This window comes from Triturus cristatus, chromosome 9 (assembly GCF_964204655.1).
Source record: "Triturus cristatus chromosome 9, aTriCri1.1, whole genome shotgun sequence".
In the NCBI taxonomy this organism is placed as follows: Eukaryota; Metazoa; Chordata; class Amphibia; order Caudata; family Salamandridae; genus Triturus; species Triturus cristatus.
The window spans coordinates 167,355,167-167,376,986 of record NC_140592.1 but is presented as its reverse complement, the minus strand read 5'-3'; the positions used below and the strand labels follow the sequence as shown (position 1 = coordinate 167,376,986).

At 48.3% G+C, this 21,820-nt stretch overlaps 1 protein-coding gene across 2 annotated transcripts in view; it reads right to left on the bottom strand.

Moving 5' to 3' along the window:
* APPL1 (adaptor protein, phosphotyrosine interacting with PH domain and leucine zipper 1) overlaps positions 1-21,820 on the bottom strand; it is a 251,911-nt gene that overhangs the window by 127,923 nt on the left and 102,168 nt on the right. For both annotated transcript variants that reach the window (XM_085624666.1, XM_085624667.1), the window contains exons 8-9: positions 9,445-9,591; positions 7,890-7,972 (exon numbers count right to left, since the gene is read on the bottom strand). In XM_085624666.1, coding sequence (XP_085480792.1) covers positions 7,890-7,972; positions 9,445-9,591 — 230 coding nt within the window. The remainder of the gene's footprint in view (positions 1-7,889; positions 7,973-9,444; positions 9,592-21,820) is intronic.

Here is a 21,820-nt window from a genome sequence, read left to right as displayed (position 1 = left end):
CCCGTCAGACCCAGGAGGAGGCAGGGCTGGGCCACCTCTCTTAGTTGTATGAGACAATTGGACACCGGAAGCCGGTTGTAATATAAGGTTATTTTATTCTTTTATTTTTGTCGATACGTCTGACTGTCCAGAAGGGGGTGCCATACATCCAGGCATAGGGTATGATGACCAAACGCAAGGCTACAGGAGTGCGGGCGGGGGTTGTGGGAACACTGGATGCGTTTTTAACAAGGGCAGAGACAGTTTTAACACATGAAATTCAGCTTACTGAAAAACGACTCTCCCTGGACACGTATGCAGGATAAAAAAGGTCATCCCTGGGGGGTATAACTTTGGCTAAATCTTCCCTGGGCGCTCTGCAAATCTTCGGCCGCTTGAGCATGGATGCACTAGTCGTAAGTTCCGATGGGGAGTTAGTTGATTGTTTAGCTCCTGAATTGGGGGTACCGGAGGTAGCTCATTTAAGTAATCTGGATCTTGCCCAAAATCCGACAAACAGTCTAGTTCAGGAGTCGATGGTTAATTCACCCGCGGAGAAAGTAGATCTCCCTGCATCCTCTGCTTCATCTCTAGCCCATACCTTAACAACGACTTGTGTAGCTCAAGGCGATCCTGCTTCTAGATCCAAAAGAGCTGCAAGGGAGAGTATGGCATGTTCTTTTAAATCTTCGGCAGGAGGGAATGGTGAGCCACCTGCAAAACGTACAAGGGGAAGTGTGGCACAGAGGAATAAAACAAATTTAAATCTACACATCAAGTCCCAGGGATACACGAGAATCAGATCCTTAAACCTGACGGTGGTACGGCTCACTTTCCAAATATTGACCCCGATATCATGGTGGACATTGGAAGTGATCCTGATCACTGTAAACACTTGGATACTTTAATAACCGTTCTCTTAGCGCCTCTCTTATGCAAACTAGGGGCAATTGAGGAAAAATTACTGCACCTTCAAAAATCTAGCAGTGCGCCAGTTAATCAGGAGGTGTGTGGGTGTCAATGTGCAGCGCGAGGGGCAGTTGAAGCACCTGTGGCCCCAGTAATAACTGAAGTGAATGGCCCTCGTGGGGGGCAACAATAGGGAACTGGCCCACATAGCAGGCAATGCGAACATTGGTAACATAATTTCTACCACATCTCGAACTTCATTCACGGCATCTGACCCCGGGAGGAAAATTACACATCTGGGCCTGGGAGGACTGGGGACAGGTGGGATGGTTAACTCTTTTTGCCCATCTGATCAGATACCATCCCAGTTTGTGGGACCTCTGAGACTATTACCTATTGTCCAGGCCAGTTCCATTACTGGAGGCAGTAATAACCGTAGAGGTGGTCCCATTGTGTTGAATCCTCTGAATGTTAAGTGTTCTGGAGATGTATTAGACTTACCTCTGGCCGCATGTCCGTATGTTCTGGTTCTGGCTGGTGTCCTACCGCTTAGGCCAGATCAAATTGAATCCTGGACCCAATTGCGTAACATAACTGTAGATTGGTTATCCAAACATAAAGGGTTTAGGGTACCTATGAGCGACAATATCATTATGGTACGCAGAATTGGGTGGGTGGGACAATCACCAAAGAATTTTGACGGGGAGTGTGTGGTCATTAATTTCCGTGACACCTCGGTTAAGTCAATATTAGGGTCCAGGATCCTTGTCATAAGATCTCTACCTCCATTTGGGCCCTGCCATTGGGATATTTGTATAAGCCTTCTTTAAGATTTCCGGCGTCGGTTGTTTCCCCTATTTCTTTGTCTAACAGGTTTCAGGCATTCTCCGGTCTGGATGCCCAAGATTGACTACTTCTTTGTGATGTAGTACCTGTTATTCCAGATAAATTTATGGAAACACCGGACGAAGAAATTCGTAGCTCTATGGCTAGTCTCCCGAATCTTACTCTTCCTTGTTTCTTGAATCAACAGGTTTCTCCAGCTGATATAGTAAAATCCATTCCTACCCCAATTATAACTGATGGTGGTACAATGAAAGCCTTAACATGGAACATTGCTGGTCTTAGGGCAAAAAAGAGAGATGTTTCTTGGGAACTTTTTGTTGCTACACACCACATCATAGCCCTGCAGGAAACATGGGAGACTAACAAACATTTCTACCTGGATGGGTTTACATCCCTATGTAAATTTGCCACACCTTCCAGTGTGGCAATCTTAAGCTGTCCTATAATGTAAAACTGATTGATTCCTGTTCTCCCCACATGCTAGTAGTAGAATTGGCAGGGAAGAATTTACCAGCCCTTTTAGTGGGTAATTTTTATAATTCTTTTATTAGAACTGATGAGACAGAGCATCTCAGGGCTCTCATGACCTTTTTGGGAAATTATGGAGATAGCTCAGAAACACATTATGACACATTAGTCCTGGGAGATTTTATTATTCATACTTGCCCTATTAATTATTCAGCCAGGCTGGAGGAGGAATATGGCCCTCAGGGGCTAACCCATTTTGAACATACATTGTCTGGCACCTTTTTAGAAAGTTTTATTTATCAACTCATAACTTGATCTGCCTTGAGCAGTCGGATAGGCTAGTTCCCATACCTACATATGTAGGTCATGGTCGTCACATTGATTGGTTTCATCTCCGTTATTGCCGATAATAGGGACATTAAGTGCAACAAAAAATTGTTTCAGTGATCATAATCCACTAATATTGGACCTTAATATACATGCTGTCAGTAAGGGAAGGATCATGACTCAACTCACTAATGTTAATATTGCACCCAAAGATCAAGCTCGTAGAGTGAGCTGGGAAAGAATCACCCCTGATAGTTTTATTGATAGCTTGTTCACTAACTGCACTAAGGAGTTTAGGATCGGTTTATACCAGGATTCCCAACCTATATCCGTTCTCGATGCCTTTGACTTAATCGTAAAGCAGGTTGCATCTAATTTAACTATAGCTAGTAGACCAAGGCCCTCAAAATTCAAAAAATGGTTTGACGAAACCTGTATGACTACCCATAAGGAACTCATGAAGCAGCTTAAGCAAAAACCAAGGGTGGCTTCACGGGTCAATAATGTAAGGAGGGCTTATAAACTTGCAGCACAGAGTCGGAAAAGGCAACTAAGGGAGATGGCTTGGGAGGAGCTTAGCCAAGCCAGTGTGCTGGCTAACAATTCTAGATTCTGGTCTGTTTTAAATAGTCCTTTGTTTGACGATACACCAAACTCCAGTAAAGACTCCCTAGTTTCCGCTGAGATGTGGGTGCAACATTTTGGGAAAGTGTATATGACATGACTCTAGGGACCCCCGTAGGGAAACCAGTATCTGGTCTGGTATGCCCCCCCCTCTTGTTTTTACAATGGATGAAGTTAATAAAGCGATTACATCAACTCTTGGGGGGAAAGCTCCAGGTCCCGATGGAGTACCGGCTGATCTTTATAAGGCAGATCCCAAGCTATGGGCTAAGATCTTAAGTCATGTTTTTAATACAGCTTGTGTGTCTGGTTTTCCCCCGTCATGGGCTAAGGCGGTCATCATACCAATATTTAAAAAGGGAGCAAGGGATGACCCCGCTTGTTACAGGCCCATTTCGCTCCTTGACTCCGTGGCCAAAATTATGGGGAAAGTTGTTTTGACACGTTTAACAGAGTGGCTTGATCAAGCAAGTACAGTTTCCGATCTCCAATATGGTTTTAGGCAGGGGAAAGGTACTCTGGAACAATGCCTTAATCTCCATTTGGTGATAGGGAAGTATACAGTTGCAAAGCGTGGGGATCTCCATCTGGCCTTTATGGATTTAACCTCGGCTTTTGACCTTGTTAATAGGGCAAAACTTTGGTTGATCCTCCAAGATATAGGGCTAGATACTGACTTGATTTCATTTTTGGCAGCCATCCACGAACATACAACAGCGGCAGTGCGCTTTAATGAAGATGGCAGCCTGACTGATTCTTGGGCAGTTAAAAGAGGGGTCCGGCAGGGGTGCATATTGGCCCCCCTGCTGTTCACCCTCTATATTAATAAGTTAGGAGATTCTCTGATTTCTTGTTGTAAAGACATACCCAGAGCCAGCTCCAAAATGATTCCTGCATTTTTGTACGCCGATGACGTGGTTTTGGCGGCCAGAACTGCGAGGGGGCTGCAACTGCTTTTAAATTGTTTTAAAGATTTTATGGAGTCGTTGCATTTAATTACCAATTTTAAAAAGTCGCATGCAATGACGATAGGTTTAAGGAGGGCAGCGAAGGTTAAATTCTATTGCAAGGGAGTTGAGTTAGTAAAAGTCCCCGCTTTTCCCTATTTAGGGGTTCTTTTTGATGACCACCGCTCATGGTGCACGCAACGTGCACATAAAAAGAATGTATTAGCTAGAGCATCGGGGGCTACTCTAGACTTTGCAATAGGAATAGGATCAAAACCACTCCCTGCACTTATGAAGATTTATAATGCTAAGTGTGTTCCCATGGCGACCTACGGGAGTGACATCTGGGGTTATACAGATGTCAAAGAAATCCAAGGGGCCGAGAACATCTTTATGCGAAAGCGGCTCTCGGTCCCCGCATCCACTCCAATTTTTAATATACATGAGGAACTAGGAACAGGTTTTATTTCTGATCAGATTGCGGTTGCGTCTCTATTACGCTGGTTGAGAATTTGGGCACAACCAACCCCAAATTTAAATCAATTGATCATCCGAGACTGTCTCACCTTAGAAAAGGTGTTAGATATTCCTTGTATGAAATATATTAAGGATCAGATGGAAATTCTTGGCTGCCCCGACTTATTCTTGAGCCCTATAGCATTGGGTAAACTGGCCATTAGAGACCTCAAGCAACAGTTTTTAGACAGACGAAGAGGACTAAAGGAGGAAAATGAATTGAAAAAACCTATGGTGAGAAGATTTGTCACATTGAGCTTGGGCCAACAGCTGCAACCATATCTACTCTACATAAACAAAGCTTATCATCTTTTCGTCCTGACAAGATTTAGGTTGAATATGGTTCCCTGGCTTCTTGCCTTCCCTAAAGGGTATTTTAAAGAAGGAACATTAAGTCCCTGCCCCTATGACAACTTCTCGGATCAAGATACTCTTCATATAACGTTTTTCTGTGCACATTACAATCTTTTGCGCAGAAAATTAATCCTCCCCTTGCTTAGAGGTTGCAATTTTGTACAAGTTAGACCTGCGCTGGTTTAACTACAAATGCTAGCGTCACCTATGGTTTGCTTTGGGGTAGCAAGTTTCCTAACGGGAGCAATCAGATACAGGAATAGGTTACCAATGAGTTGCCCTGTGGACACGGTCTCGAATCATGGCATGTAAAGTTATTTGGCATGATGTAGTCTTATTTAACATGAATTTTCTTGTTTTTAATTTGTAAAAATGAGCAAGTGTATGTGGGGCAAATTTTAGCTTATTTATTTCTCCACTCCCAGGTCTAATTATGTGATGGTAGGCTGCTTTCTCATCTATGTGTTCTTTTTCCCTGTCATGGTTTTATGAGGTGTGTTTATCTTGTATGAATTGTCACATCAAATGATGGTGTGTTTTTTATTTTTTGTTCCCGGGGAGGCGGGGAGGTAGATAATGAATTTCGCGTTGAGTAGGACCTCACGAAGAATATTAATTGTTACATGGTTTTAATTTATCCACTTTTTTATGTTTGCTTTATGGCTGTCAAAATGGGGGATCTTAACTGTCTATGGACTTTATATCCATGTACTATAAGTTTGTAGACTGACCCGTTCTTTTTTACTGTTGTACTTTTATGGCTATAATCAGCCGAATAAAGTTAACTTTGACTGACTTGACTAGTTTCTTTTGTTATAAAATTGGTACTTGCAATAGAATATGAAAAATTGCTTTGGATACAATTGATGCTGCTTTTCAACATTTCTCGATATTCGAGAAAACCCATAACCCCGAAATCCTTTACACACAAATATGCAACACAATGCCTTACTCTCCCACATTTAATCCAATAAATGTTCTTAAAACAGTAACAGGATAAGGGGGTACATGCTAATTTTCGACATTTCACTGTAAAAGCTCAAATTTTTCCATATCTTTTTCATCAACTGAAAGAGGGACCCCTTGCAATCGATGGATCTGAAGTGACTAGTCCAAAATCACTGGAATAAAAACAAATCATTTTAGGTGTCACTCCACAATAGATGAATCTATGCATTCCAAAGAATTGTTAAATTACCGCTCCTAATTGCACACAAAACGTTGAATCAAGCTGCAAAGTAAAATGTTTAGTTTTAGGAAAGGAGTTTTGTTATCCAAATATAACGCCCTACATGTCCTAAGCCCCAACCAGCTTTAAACTGTTCTAGGATATAGTTCCACTAATCTTAATTAATTCTATATAGGAACTTTTACACGGTCAATAAAACACATACAGCAGCACTATTATTACACTCTATCAGCAATTCCATCAATGCACTCACATCGTTAATTCCAAACACCCTTTAATGAAACTGCTCTGAGAGGGCAGATAAGGTTTCAATAATCTCAAAATATTTACCAGCACTTTAATATCCATATTAAGTACCAACACACGTCTGAAATTCACAGTCCAAATGCTCCCTTGCTTGCTTACAAATTGAACTACTTGGCGCCTTGTAGATAGATTAAATTATACTACATTTTCTCAATTATTTGGAAGAAATTTCACACATTGTTGTCATTACAATCATTATAAAAATCTTGTCAATAGCATTACAGGCCATTGAGACCTCCCAGTGTTCATAAGGTTAACTACCAATTTCACTTCACCAACATACAGTTTTAAGTGAAGGAATTCAATATCAACATGAATAAGGGCAGGTAAAGAAATAACTTCATTGCAACACAGCGAAAATGTCAACCATGTGAAAAAATATAAGCCAAAGTACACCTTAACTGGGAAGTACAGTTAAACACATTTTAATGTTCAATACTATAAACCTTTGAAACACTGCCAAGTCAATAAAAGGGGATATAGGAAATAAAAGCAGGTGAAGGAAGTGAAGGGTAGAAACGGGAAGAAGTAGGGGAGATAAGAAATAATGCGAGAAAACATGGAATAAGGGCAAGGGACAAAAAATGAATACACAAAATAAATATATTTCGGGTAAAGCTATAAGTGAGTCAAAGCAGGGTTAACAATCAAAGATTTTACCAGACTGTTGGGCTCTTAATATCCTCAAAACCATTTGGTGGCAACTAGTTAGTATCTTATCAAGACATAGTGGAGAGAAAAGAACAATTTCCATATAACTAAAAGTATGACCTCCAAATTTTACATTTTGTATTTGGGCGAATTTCAAAAGTGTTTTATTTTTGGATCTTATGTACACAATGGGTTTATGATGATTAATTTTGACTTGGACGTACTGAGGCCCAGATATGTCGTAAGTGCTGTGGAAAATGCATAATACTTTGAAGAATATCTTGTGAGTAATCAACTAATAGCCAATGAAGTTGTTTTAGGAGAGGACCAACATGATTTCTGAGGTCTATAGAGAGCAGTGGTAGGTACAGTGTGTTCTTTAATCCTGTATTTATGCCAGATCTTCAGAATGACAGGCCACGCGCCACAGGAAAAACAGGGACACCAAAATGAGTGCATGGCCGACCATGCCGATGCTAATCACTTTCACAACATCCTTCTGCCAAGGTCTAGTTGCCTGGGCAATTAAGCTGGTAACTCACAGGTCACCATAATGGAAAACTGGCAGGGTGGTGGTGAGGTTTAGACTCAAGTGTTCTCCAATATTTTACAACTCTGCACACTTCAATAAGAAAAGTAAAGGCACCTAACCACTGAATAGCCTGAAGAAACTACTCATTTTTAAATGTTTCAGAAACAAGTACATTAACTTTCAGTGTGTGAGTAAAATTGCATTGAGTAAAATTGCATTAATGGAGAAGATTACTACTTACTTCTGAACACTTGTTCCAATGTTAGCAAGGAATTCTTCGAGAGGAGCATTAAGATTATCTGTACCCAATTTAAAGAAGTTTATCTTAAAGAAAGAAAGAATATAGAAAAGAGACATTTATTTAGAAGATCTGCAAATGACTAACGCCCAGAAAACGTCCAGTGACTTAGTACAAAAACAGGAATTCACATTCACAGTTAGTCCCTAAGAATTTTCTGAAATTAGGCTTGATTAGTGGTAGATCCATTCTGACATCTTCTACAAATATTTTAACTTACTTAGTACAACCACAGATGATTAACATAAACAGCCATATACCACATACTTTTTGTAAGTAACTAGAAAGTCAATAAAGATGAATAATTCACCTAAGTGAACTGCATTACAGAGACTTTTGCTGCTTGGAAATTGCAATTCTTTTAGTAATCTATGCTAAACTTGCTGAAATGATAGAACAGTAGCGCACAGTATCCTTCAACACATACGCCATTAAAACAAAGGTGTCAGTAATTGTGATTTGGTGCCACGTTTGACTCTGAATCAGGATCACATCTGGTTTGGTAAGACAGCACTTTTTTCCTGGCACAAATTTCATCAGGTAAACCGAGGGAAAATATACCATATTCAAAGTTTTGCATCTTCGAAAGGGTAAAATCTGCAGTATTATTGTTTTATCCCCAATCTGGAGGTGTGAAACATATAAAGCAATCCCCCTACAAGAACTGGAATATCCCCAATTTTGCATTAAGATAGCCTGTGATAACTTGAACCTAAGAAGCCTTGATAATTTTCACAACTGTGACATGCCTTCTTGGAGACAGATCAATTTGGAGCTCTTTACTGGCAATCTGTGGCATGTGAAACACTGTTCATTTTCCCAAGAAAAGATGAAAACCAATTTGTTCAATCAATAGCTGAACAAACAAACAGCCCTTGTGTCCCTCAATAATGTAATACTGTTTCTACAGCAAATTTATCACTACAGTCTGGCGGACTTTAATCTTTTACCCTGTTTGTCTTTCTCCACACTAGTGTCCACATTGCCTTTCCTCCTACTACCAGAGCCTGCCATGCCTCGCAGTTCGAGTTGAATTAATCTCCACCTCATACCGGATTCCCCTTCCTCCCTGCCCATTCTTGCTCAACTCTCACCTCCATGCCATCTTTGTCTTTTTTCCTGCAGCTCCTGCCTCTATTTCCTGCCCCTGTTTTTTTTACTAAATATTTATACACTTGCTATTTTTTGTGATTAAAAAGCTGATTAGTCTGTTGCTGCAGGCTGTAAAACAAATGTTCACAATTATGTTCCATGTATCAATGCTCTCCTTCGATATTGTTAATATGTACTGTCTGCAGAAACTCTCGGGTCTGTACGCCATATAAAATGCCTTAAATAAATATTGCATCTGGTAAATACCACGTCCAGTGGTAACAGTGTTTATCATGTGAGAAATGACCTCCAAAAACAGGGTGGTCGAAATGATACCCATTGATAACAACATGATTCAACAAATAGGAAGACGTTTACTAGGATTACAAAAAGAAAGAGCCATCACCTCAGCTTGCATATATCCCAGCAAAGGCTCCAGGATTGCAATTTTCTTTTTGTATTGAAGAGTATTTAAAGCACAGAAATAATGCATCATCGTCTGATGTTGCTTCTTTCTAGATGTGTAGACATCTTCCATAACCTCAGCCTTGATCTATTGGAGAGAAAACAACATTGTTTTAGTTAGTTGTCAATCAGCATGGTTCCATACATCTAACTGCAGTCTTAACAAAACAATTACAACATTCAATGGCTAAGAACATCCATGTTTAATACACGTCAGGACTCCTGTGAGTTGGTATTTAGCAAATATTCTCTGTAATAATTCAGCAGATGATCTTTGGGATCTACATGTATGCATGAGTATCTGTAAAGCGTAAACCAAGCTAGAGCATTATTAAAATTAAGTCAGACATTCCATAATCTGACCAACTTTGTTGAAATTACAATTGACAACTTACACCTGGACTCTACTTAATTCTACAGTGGCACACACACTGGACTTTAAAGGACCAGTGGAACAAACAGGGTAAATTCTGCTGGTTAAAATAAAATACTAATCAAACAAAAGTTACAAAATTAAAGTGAATTAAATGCAATTATTACTGCGTAGGTGAAAATCATCACTTGGAGTTCCCTGTCCTACATCACATCCTCATTAGGATCTATATGGATAATCAGCAGAAAAATTACTGCGCAAAAGGATATATCATGTGATTCACAGTCCATGGTGTCTTCTTTGGCAGATGTACTGTATCACCAGCAACAGACTGGTCTGTCTGGAATTATTTTGTTAATCTTGAAATTTTAACATTAGTGTATTTTACTTGTTGCAACCCAACAGACAGATTATAACTCCAGCACATAACATCAATGAAAGTTATGCACCTCATAATTGTACCTAAAGTAAGCACTCGCCGCGCAGGGTGCACAGGCAACAAATTAAACAAAACATAATAAAAGTGAAGCATGTTTTTGACTATTTATGGCAACTAAGGTGCCAATTCCGATCCGGTAAAAAAATTCCCCGTCCGACTCGTATCCGGATTTTTTTCCGTCCGAATCGTCAAAGTAGCGTACAAACTGCCAAGTACGATTCGAACGGAAAAAAGTCCATACGAATCGCATTGGGAAGATTTCCCCACACGTCCTCGGGTCGGGAAAAGTCACCGACACGTCCCCGGGCGAGAAACCCACCGTGCGGAAAAATAAAGTCCGACTGCGCAAGTACGATCCCTCCCGTCCTCCCCATTTCACAACCGTACGCAAAAAACACCGTCCGAACCGAACTCCCATAGCAACCATGGAGACATGTGCCCGCATACGCGCCGAACACCCCACCACCCCCCGCCCGCGTATGTACGCCCCGAACCCCCACCCGTGTATGTACGCACCGAACCACCAGCCGTGTATGTACGCACCAAACCCCCCCCCCAGCCCTGTATGTACGCACCGAACCACCAGCCGTGTATGTACGCCCCCGAACCCCCCCCAGCCGTGTATGTACGGACCGAACCACCAGCCGTGTATGTACGCACCAAACACCCACCCGTGTATGTACGCCCCCGAACCCCCCCCAGCCGTGTATGTACGCACCGAACCACCAGCCGTGTATGTACGCACCAAACACCCACCCGTGTATGTACGCCCCCGAACCCCCCCCCAGCCGTGTATGTACGCACCGAACCACCAGCCGTGTATGTACGCCCCCGAACCCCCCCCCAGCCGTGTATGTACGCACCGAACCACCAGCCGTGTATGTACGCACCAAACCCCCACCCCAGCCGTGTATGTACGCACCGAACCACCAGCCGTGTATGTACGCACCAAACACCCACCCATGTATGTACGCCCCCGAACCCCCCCCCCAGCCGTGTATGTACGCACCGAACCACCAGCCGTGTATGTACGCCCCCGAACCCCCCCCCAGCCGTGTATGTACGCACCGAACCACCAGCCGTGTATGTACGCACCAAACACCCACCCGTGTATGTACGCCCCCGAACCCCCCCCCAGCCGTGTATGTACGCACCGAACCACCAGCCGTGTATGTACGCACCAAACACCCACCCGTGTATGTACGCCCCCGAACCCCCCCCCAGCCGTGTATGTACGCACCGAACCACCAGCCGTGTATGTACGCACCGAACCACCAGCCGTGTATGTACGCCCCCGAACCCCCCCCAGCCGTGTATGTACGCACCGAACCACCAGCCGTGTATGTACGCACCAAACCCCCACCCCAGCCGTGTATGTACGCACCGAACCACCAGCCGTGTATGTACGCACCAAACACCCACCCATGTATGTACGCCCCCGAACCCCCCCCCCAGCCGTGTATGTACGCACCGAACCACCAGCCGTGTATGTACGCCCCCGAACCCCCCCCCAGCCGTGTATGTACGCACCGAACCACCAGCCGTGTATGTACGCACCAAACACCCACCCGTGTATGTACGCCCCCGAACCCCCCCCCAGCCGTGTATGTACGCACCGAACCACCAGCCGTGTATGTACGCCCCCGAACCCCCCCCAGCCGTGTATGTACGCACCGAACCACCAGCCGTGTATGTACGCACCAAACCCCCACCCCAGCCGTGTATGTACGCACCGAACCACCAGCCGTGTATGTACGCACCAAACACCCACCCGTGTATGTACGCCCCCGAACCCCCCCCAGCCGTGTATGTACGCACCGAACCACCAGCCGTGTATGTACGCCCCCGAACCCCCCCCCAGCCGTGTATGTACGCACCGAACCACCAGCCGTGTATGTACGCACCAAACACCCACCCGTGTATGTACGCCCCCGAACCCCCCCCCAGCCGTGTATGTACGCACCGAACCACCAGCCGTGTATGTACGCCCCCGAACCCCCCCCAGCCGTGTATGTACGCACCGAACCACCAGCCGTGTATGTACGCACCAAACACCCACCCCAGCCGTGTATGTACGCACCGAACCACCAGCCGTGTATGTACGCACCAAACACCCACCCGTGTATGTACGCCCCCGAACCCCCCCCAGCCGTGTATGTACGCACCGAACCACCAGCCGTGTATGTACGCCCCCGAACCCCCCCCCAGCCGTGTATGTACGCACCAAACACCCACCCATGTATGTACGCCCCCGAACCCCCCCCCCAGCCGTGTATGTACGCACCGAACCACCAGCCGTGTATGTACGCCCCCGAACCCCCCCCCAGCCGTGTATGTACGCACCGAACCACCAGCCGTGTATGTACGCACCAAACACCCACCCGTGTATGTACGCCCCCGAACCCCCCCCCAGCCGTGTATGTACGCACCGAACCACCAGCCGTGTATGTACGCACCAAACACCCACCCGTGTATGTACGCCCCCGAACCCCCCCCCAGCCGTGTATGTACGCACCGAACCACCAGCCGTGTATGTACGCACCGAACCACCAGCCGTGTATGTACGCCCCCGAACCCCCCCCAGCCGTGTATGTACGCACCGAACCACCAGCCGTGTATGTACGCCCCCGAACCCCCCCCAGCCGTGTATGTACGCACCGAACCACCAGCCGTGTATGTACGCACCAAACCCCCACCCCAGCCGTGTATGTACGCACCTAACCACCACCCCACCAGGGAATGTACGGACCGCACCCCCACCAGTGCATGTACGGACCGTACTGACGCCAAAAAAACACGTACTGAACCCGGACAAACCATATTTACACAAGGAGAGTCAAGTAGAGTTTCCCCACACCACCAAACAGGCCCAACAACCCCACAAACATCACATACACTCACCTGCAACTGCCAAACTGCCAAACAGAGGCCCAAAACTCAATCACTCCTCATAACACACCCACACAAATTTCAAACACAGCCACACCCACAAATGGACCAATAAAAATGGACCACACACACAAACCATGAGCCTTTGCAACAGACCCACTGCTGCCAGAGCCCACAGACGACCCACACCACCATACTTGAACCTCACACTTGCATACCTTCACACAACCACCTACACAAACACCCCCTCATCACATTCACACACACACCTCCACTACCACACCCACACACCCACAGCCATCCACACCCACACCCCCACAACCACACCCCACGCCATGTCCACCACCAAGAATCCAAAGTTCACAAAGGAGGAGCTGGAGATCCTTGTCGACGAAATCCTCAGAGTCGAGCCACAGCTCTTTGGGACATTGGTCAGACAGACCAGCATATCCGAAAAAACCGCCATGTGGCAGAGGATCGTCGATTCTGTGAATGCTGTTGGGACAACCAGAAGGACCAGGCACGAGTGCCAATCCAGGTGGTACGATCTGCGGAGGACGGTCAAGAGGAAGATGACTGACAATCACAACCAGGGGAACATCACTGGAGGAGGGCCGCCCCCCAGACCGGTACAATACCATCCCTGGGAGGAGAAGGTGATGTCCACGCTGGCGGTGGAGGGACTACACGGACTGCCAGGACTCCCAGACCCTGGTGAGTACACAAACAACTCACCTCACATGGGGGGGATGCCATACACAATCAATCATGCATGCCACCCCCCCCAAGCCACCACCGGACACAACAACACTCCACAAACACACACATGCCACTGGCACCTCCATGCCCCATGCATCAATCAGGGCCATGCCAAGTCACAGGCCACACAATACACCAACACAACACAGGATGTGGTCGATGCTGGGAGTGGGGGCAGCAAAACTAACATTGAGCAACTCACAAGCACACAACAATGCCCTCAGCCCATATGGCCCAGGGCACAGCCATACAAACTGTGTGTACCCACACAGTACTGTCTTGCCTGCAAATGATGGCTGCCATGCAGGATGCCATGGGTCTGAAGGCACAATTTGCACATAACAGCAGACAATGAAGATGCATCGCTCTGATAGAGTCTCAGCACACACCGCCACAGCAGCAGCCTACACTCAGACACACTGCCCAATGGGTGCCCGGAGAACAGGGACTAACTCACATGAACAAGCCAATGGCCATTCAAAGACCGGCTAACTGTGTGTGCCCAGGAAGCTGGCCTGAGGTGACAGAGAGTGACAAAGAGAGGGAGGGAGAGGGGGAATGAGAGGGAAGGAGACAGAGGGGGGACACAGGGAGACAGACAGAGGGAGGGAGTAGGGTGACAGAGGGAGACCGACAGAGGGAGGGAGGAGGGTGACAGAGGGAGGGAGGAAGGGAGACACAGGGAGACTAAATCACCCTTGGGTGGTGTGGCCATGTCCACTCGTCAGCCGGTGGACTGTGTGCATGCAGACCAGGTCTGGCAGTGCCTCAACCCCCCCTTCCGTAGATGAAGACCGGTCCATGTGTCAATCTGTGCACGAGTCCATCCGTGCTGCAGGCACAGACCTAACCACACACCCAGTATACCCACCCACCGTGTCGGTAAGAACCCTGTCACAAATGCTTCAGTCCCCTACCTGCAACATCAAATTGCCTTGCCAAAACACCATTTGGCCACGTACAGTGCAACACGTAAGGCGCCTCTGCATGGCTCGCTACGCCCGCACACCACACTGCTGACTGTGTACCCAAATAGATGCATCAACTAAGATTGTGTCTCACACATGCGTAAAGCCCTGACAGCTGTGGCCAAGGGACATAGCCATGCACAAGTGCACTGTGAGAGGAATGCAGGACAGATCCAACTACCCAGAGGAAGAGTGCCAAATCAGAAATGCATGCAACATGGATGCCACATGTGACACTGTCAACATTGTCTCTCTCACACACAGGTCAACGTCGACGAACACCCCCCAACACTGGGGGGGAAGTCACACAGGACCAGGCTCCGCGGGATGATGACCCCACCGCCAGCGATGACTCTCACCACTCCGTGGATGACCCAGACCAACCTGGCCCCTCTGGTGTCCAACCACCTGCAGCACCTGCGTCAGGTACAACTGTGCCAACCACCACCCCCATTCCTGCCACATCCCAGGAGACGTCCAGGAGCCCTGCCCGCACACGACCACCCAGCCAGTCTGCCCAGGAGGGACACGGTCCTCCGGGCACCCAGGAGGAGGCAGGCGGCAACGCAGATGCCATCCCTCAGGGGTCCCGGAGACCCGATGCACCCACAACGGCAGGCCAGGTGCACGTGGGCAGGGGTGGCGGGAGTGGAGGACGGCGGAGGCGCGAACCTGACCAGGCAGCTCAGGACCCGGTAGTGTCCCAGGTCAGCAACATCCTGGATACATACCGGCGTGACACCAGGGGCATGGACCAGATTGCGTCCACCCTCAATGACATCAAGGGGACCCTCCAGGAGATGAAGACCCTGCAGTCCCAGCAACATGCCTGTCAACTGCAACACCAAGGAAGGATGGAGGATAGACAGGCTGAGCTCGTGGCGGTGCAAACCCAAATGACCGGTGTACTCCGTCGGATTGCCGACAACATGGGCAACCCTCCCTGTGGCACCAGGCGAAGGCCATTACCAGACACAGGGAGGGATCAGGAGGAGGAGGATTCATCCGACGGAGCGTCACAGACATCGTCACGGACTGCTTCCGAGGGTCCCCGCAGGAAGGTGGGTCGTCCACGAAAAAGACTGTGAGAGTCAGCAGAACATCACCATCTCCCAGGTCACCTGGCCTGGCACCTGGCCCTCTGGCCCAATAGCAGCACATGACATTGTCTGCCACATGGACTTGCTGGTCACTGTCTGACCTATGTTGACGAAGACTGTGGCATGGACTCTGACATTTTGCTACGACAAGGATACCAACTCCCCCAGTGAACTTTGGATTCTACACTCCCGCTGTGCACCTCTTGTCATCCCCACAAACCCGTACCCCACCACAAATAAATTAATCACACTTACAAGATGATGCCGTGATTCTACATTATTACAATACATGTGTGTGTCGTACAGTCAAAGCATGCCTGATCTCAGAATTAACTCCAACCATCCAAACCGTGGGGTCGCAGTCTTGCCCAGGACACACATGGGTCCCAATGTCTCATCTGATACAGACATGGAGTACCAAACTCACCTGTGCTGGGCCCAACCAGCTGAGTGGTTCCCGCACAACTGTGGCTACAGACACATTCAGGGGAGCAACAGTCATGCGCAGAGGTCAGGGATCATGTGGAGTGACCTGGCTTGCCGCTCCCAGGTATGTCTAGACATGTGTCCCTACAATGTGCAGCATGCTTGCGTCAGGCGGATGTTGAGAATGGTGGCTAGGCCAAGGTTGGATGCATGGAGATGCCAGAATGCAGTTTAGGATCACTGTGCCACATGGTTGTGTTGGGGTTGTGGGCTGCATCATGAGTGTGGGCGTGGATCTAGAAGGTCATCCTGCAGCTGGCTGTGAAACATTCCCCCCATCCCGTTAGGACGTTGATGTGGCCTGGTTGCCCGACGCAGTAGCAGAGCTGTGCAGATGCACTCCGGATATGGACAAGTACCATGGGAGTCGTGAGGCACATGTCCGTAGACTGCAGGGTAGGATTCTACACAGATGTTGTAGTTTCCCTGGGGGATGGTCTCTCTTGCCTTGAGGTGGATGGAACTGTGCATCTTGTGCATAATACAGTTCCCACTCCCTGACAAACCCCTAGCATCTTGTCACTCTACACATAGACACATATGCACCACCTATGAAAACTATGCCAGACCTGCGGCACGCACAGTGGCAACAGGGCACCATTGACAGGGAAGAGGCACCTTGGAGACAGAGGGACAAATTTATTAGTCATGTGTGTTGGAATGACAATGATACTCTGTCAACACATACACAGGTCATGTGGATGTACATGTGGGAGCAACACTGGCACCCCCCATTGCAACACAGATGCTGGCATCCCATTGACCTGGCACACAAGTGACGGATAACAGCTAAACACCCCCTGCTGCCACGGAGAGGCCGCTATACACCATTGAGGCCCTGATGGGGCAATCACACACCATGTCAACCCGGTGCAACCTGTATGTTTCCGAGGCCAGTGTTACACACAATGATGGCCTCATCACAATCCCCAATCCCCTGCCACATGACAGTCACCAAGTCTGAGCATGGCTCCAGGTGAAGCCTGCCCCATGTCATGTTCCCCATGTAGGATCACCATGTATGCAAATGGAACACACATGAACCGGAGAAGTGCACACAGACTACAAACAATTCACACACCCAAAACGACGTGAGGCATCCCTTACCCTGAGGAGATTTCAACACTTGCCCGTGCATGTGACGCTGAATCAGCACATGTCGCTGTGTTCATGAGGAGTAGCAGGAGCACAACAATGCCACCAGCAGACAGCATGCACATGGACCTGTGGAAGAGAGACACACAAGGATTCAGCACAAAGGAGCACATCCGCAAGCATGTACTTAACACGTATCATGTTGTTAACATGACAGGTGACAATGATGACCCTCAGACAACATCCTTCCATTGCGCCATCACTTGAGTGACACTTCAATACACACCACTGACTCACTTGGCAGACATGCAGATGGACACACACATTGCAACACATGCCACACACGGCCCAATGCGTGCACACTCAGACACTGGAACTCACCACTAAGCAAAGAAGTTGCGTATGAGCCGACTCCGCATGTCCTCCACAGCCTCCTCCTCCTCCACATCACTTGCCCCGTCACCAAGCCCTTCATCCTCCACGGGTGGATGGTCCTGGTCATCTTGATCCAGTATGAGTGGAACAGCTTCCTCCACTGCCATGTTGTGCAGCATGCAGCAGACGATGATGATCTTGCACACCTTCACCGGGGCATATGGGAGTGCTCCGCCGGTCTTGTGGAGGCACCGGAATCGGCTCTTCAGAAGTCCAAACGTCCTCTCAATGACTCTCCTGGTCCGCCCATGTGCGTTGTTGTAGAGGTGCTCGGCAGCCGTGCTGGGGTTGCGGACAGGCGTCATCAGCCATGGCATGTTGGGATAGCCAGCGTCCCCTACAAGGAAACATCATGGACAGAAGTGTGTCAGCACAGGCAGTGAGATTGGAAGATGACGCCAAACACAGAACTGCCAGAGTCTACCCACCAACAATACATGCTCGCTCGTTCCGCAGCTGCAGCATCATTTCTGGCACCCTGCTACGCCTCATGATGAAGGCATCGTGTGCTGATCCTGGAAAGCGAACACAGACATGTGAAATCACCATGTTGGACAGACACACCACAAGGGCATTAATGGAGTGATAATGTTTGCGATTCCTATACACCACCTCCTGTGCCTGTGGTGGTACCAACGCAACATGTGTCCCATCTATGGACCCAATGACATGGGGCATCCCTCCCAGGGCATAGAACTCACGCTTGACATCTGTCAACTGCTCACGATTTGGGAATTTAATGTACTCATCCAGGTGAACCAACATGGCCTCTAAGAAATCATGCAGAACACGGCTGAACATCGTCTGGGACATGCCCCCGACATCAGCAATGGTATGTTGGAACGTACCCGTGGCAAGGAAATGTAGGGCTGCCATCACCTTCAACTTGGGTGTCAGTGCACTTGGATACCTGTGGCGCGGGAGGAGTTGTGCTTCCAGCCGGCCAGTCAACTCATCAATCAACCGTTGGCTGAATCTGTAGCGGCGTATACAGTCCCGTTCATGCAGGGCAGCAATGTCTGGCATACGTCGAGGGAGAGGCGGAGCCCTGCAGTGAAATGGAAGGAACACCTAAGAGTGAGCACTGTACAACAACATCGTCAATGCACTGAGCACATGTTACACAGCCAATACACATATGCCACGTTGTGAGTCAGGTCTGTGCCACAGTTCCTGGACACGAACGCCAGTCAGGTTACACTCCTACCAAGGGACAGCCACTAACGGAGGGGGGCAAGATCACGATGACATGGCATGAGACTAGCTGTGGGCCAGTGTAAGTGAACATGCACACGCATCACAGGATTCACAGACATCCACACATGTGCAGAGGTAGTATGCGTATGGTACAGACAGGTAGTTGGATGCGATATGCACTGGTCACATGTCATAGGAATAGGACAGGCCACACACATTGCCTTTGAGGAGTACATGTCGAGACAGAACATACATAGGGAGCATGTGGATATGTACTTGTGTTGATACTCCGTGTAGTTGGATACATACACACCTCATGGCAAATCACATATGTGGGCTGGTGTGCGGAACAGTGTGCCATGCCCATCGACACACAGACACATGTTGGCAGCAGCAACTGCTGACACATTGAATCACACACCTACAGCAAAATCATGGAAAGACATGCCACACACATGACATGGTTGCAGCATGCAACGCAGCCATACACGTGTCATATGTAATATTCCGTGTACCTGGCATCAGGGGACAGGTGCGGGTGTCCGTGACTGGGACATGCAAGTGACTCATGGCTCCACTAGTGTGTACGACATGCACACATGTCAAAGGAGTGCAGGGGATGTGTGGTACAATGCGCACCATCACACACGACATGTGTACACAGCTCATCGTACATGTGCTTTGCCCACACCTCAGGGGTAAAGTGCCACATCACATCCTGACACACCTGTGTCACACACAGGTGGTATTGCACAGACAATGCATTGGTGTCCACCCTTGGCAATACCTGTCCGCTCCATTCCTGTCTGTGTGCCGCCTGTCACCACTGACAGTTGTTATACGCACCGTACATACGCTCGGAGCGCGTGTATAGGGTCCCTGGGCCAATATTGCCGCTGGCGTATGCGTACGCCACAGTAGTACGGACTGTACACGCGCTTGTACGGTCCGGATCACAATATGTGCGCTGGCGTATGCGTACGCCACAGTAGTACGGACTGTACACGCGCTTGTACGGTCCGGATCACAATATGGGCGCTGGCGTATGCGTACGCCACAGTAGTACGGACTGTACACGCGCTTGTACGGTCCGGATCACAATATGGGCGCTGGCGTATGCGTACGCCACAGTAGTACGGACTGTACACGCGCTTGTACGGTCCGGATCACAATATGGGCGCTGGCGTATGCGTACGCCACAGTAGTACGGACTGTACACGCGCTTGTACGGTCCGTACTACTGTGGCGTACGCATACGCCAGCGCCCATATTGTGATCCGGACCGTACAAGCGCGTGTACAGTCCGTACTACTGTGGCGTACGCATACGCCAGCGCCCATATTGTGATCCGGACCGTACAAGCGCGTGTACAGTCCGTACTACTGTGGCGTACGCATACGCCAGCGCCCATATTGTGATCCGGACCGTACAAGCGCGTGTACAGTCCGTACTACTGTGGCGTACGCATACGCCAGCGCCCATATTGTGATCCGGACCGTACAAGCGCGTGTACAGTCCGTACTACTGTGGCGTACGCATACGCCAGCGCCCATATTGTGATCCGGACCGTACAAGCGCATGTACGGTCGGTATCACTGCTTGTGGGGTGCCCTAGGGCGTGGAACGCACCGTACCTGTGTGTAAATGTATGAAAACACATAGGGGACACATGAGGGACAAGTATAAGGGCCTAAATGCCTGATGGTTGCCATGGAGACTGAGTTAAATTTTTGAATTTGAGCACCAGGTGCACAGCAGAAGTCAGTTTGAAAGAATCTACATTGTTGCAATGTGGATGTTGACTTGACATCATTATCAAAACTGAAACCATGCAAAGCCACACACTGGGGTAGGTTTGAAGGGATTGGATGAAACGTAGGATGCTAATGTGACTGACCAATCAATCTGTACTCCTATACATGAACAGGCCAGCCAGGCATATATAAGGCAGCCAGGTCCCATGAGAGAGCACTTGCCTGCACATCCATTCATCCCTGACCACTGCTGCTGATAGTGATTCCTCTGGCACCATGTCCAGGACTGTGGAGAGGTCACAGCCATTCACCCAGGAGGAGAACCTTGCCCTGATAGATGTGATCCTCCCACAGTTCCAGAGCCTGTATGGTCGACCAGGGGTTCAGGTGAGTGCAGACTCCACTAGCTTAGACTGTGCCCCTTTTGTGTGACAGTGACTTCTGGCATTGTGTCCATGTGTGACAGACATGCACTGTTGTTTGGAGTGGGTCCCAGGGTGTGGAAGGCCTCATGTCACCCATGCAGAGCATGCTGTGTTTCCTGTGTGCACTCCTCACTTGCATAGTGCCTACTGTGACAATGAATGCAAGGTGCATGCCACATTCTGCCTGCATACTCCTCCTGGGGATGTTGTTTCCACAGTCCTGATGTGATCCTGTGTTCCCCCCAGTGTGACAGGTGTCAGTACCCATGGATGTGTGTTTGTTCAGTGTACCTGTGCTGTGAGTGTCCAAAGGCCGTGTTCGTCCCCTGCACATTGGTGTGTGTGTTAGTCCCCTGTCATGTGGGTGAGTGCATATGGGGAGTGTTGCACACAAGCA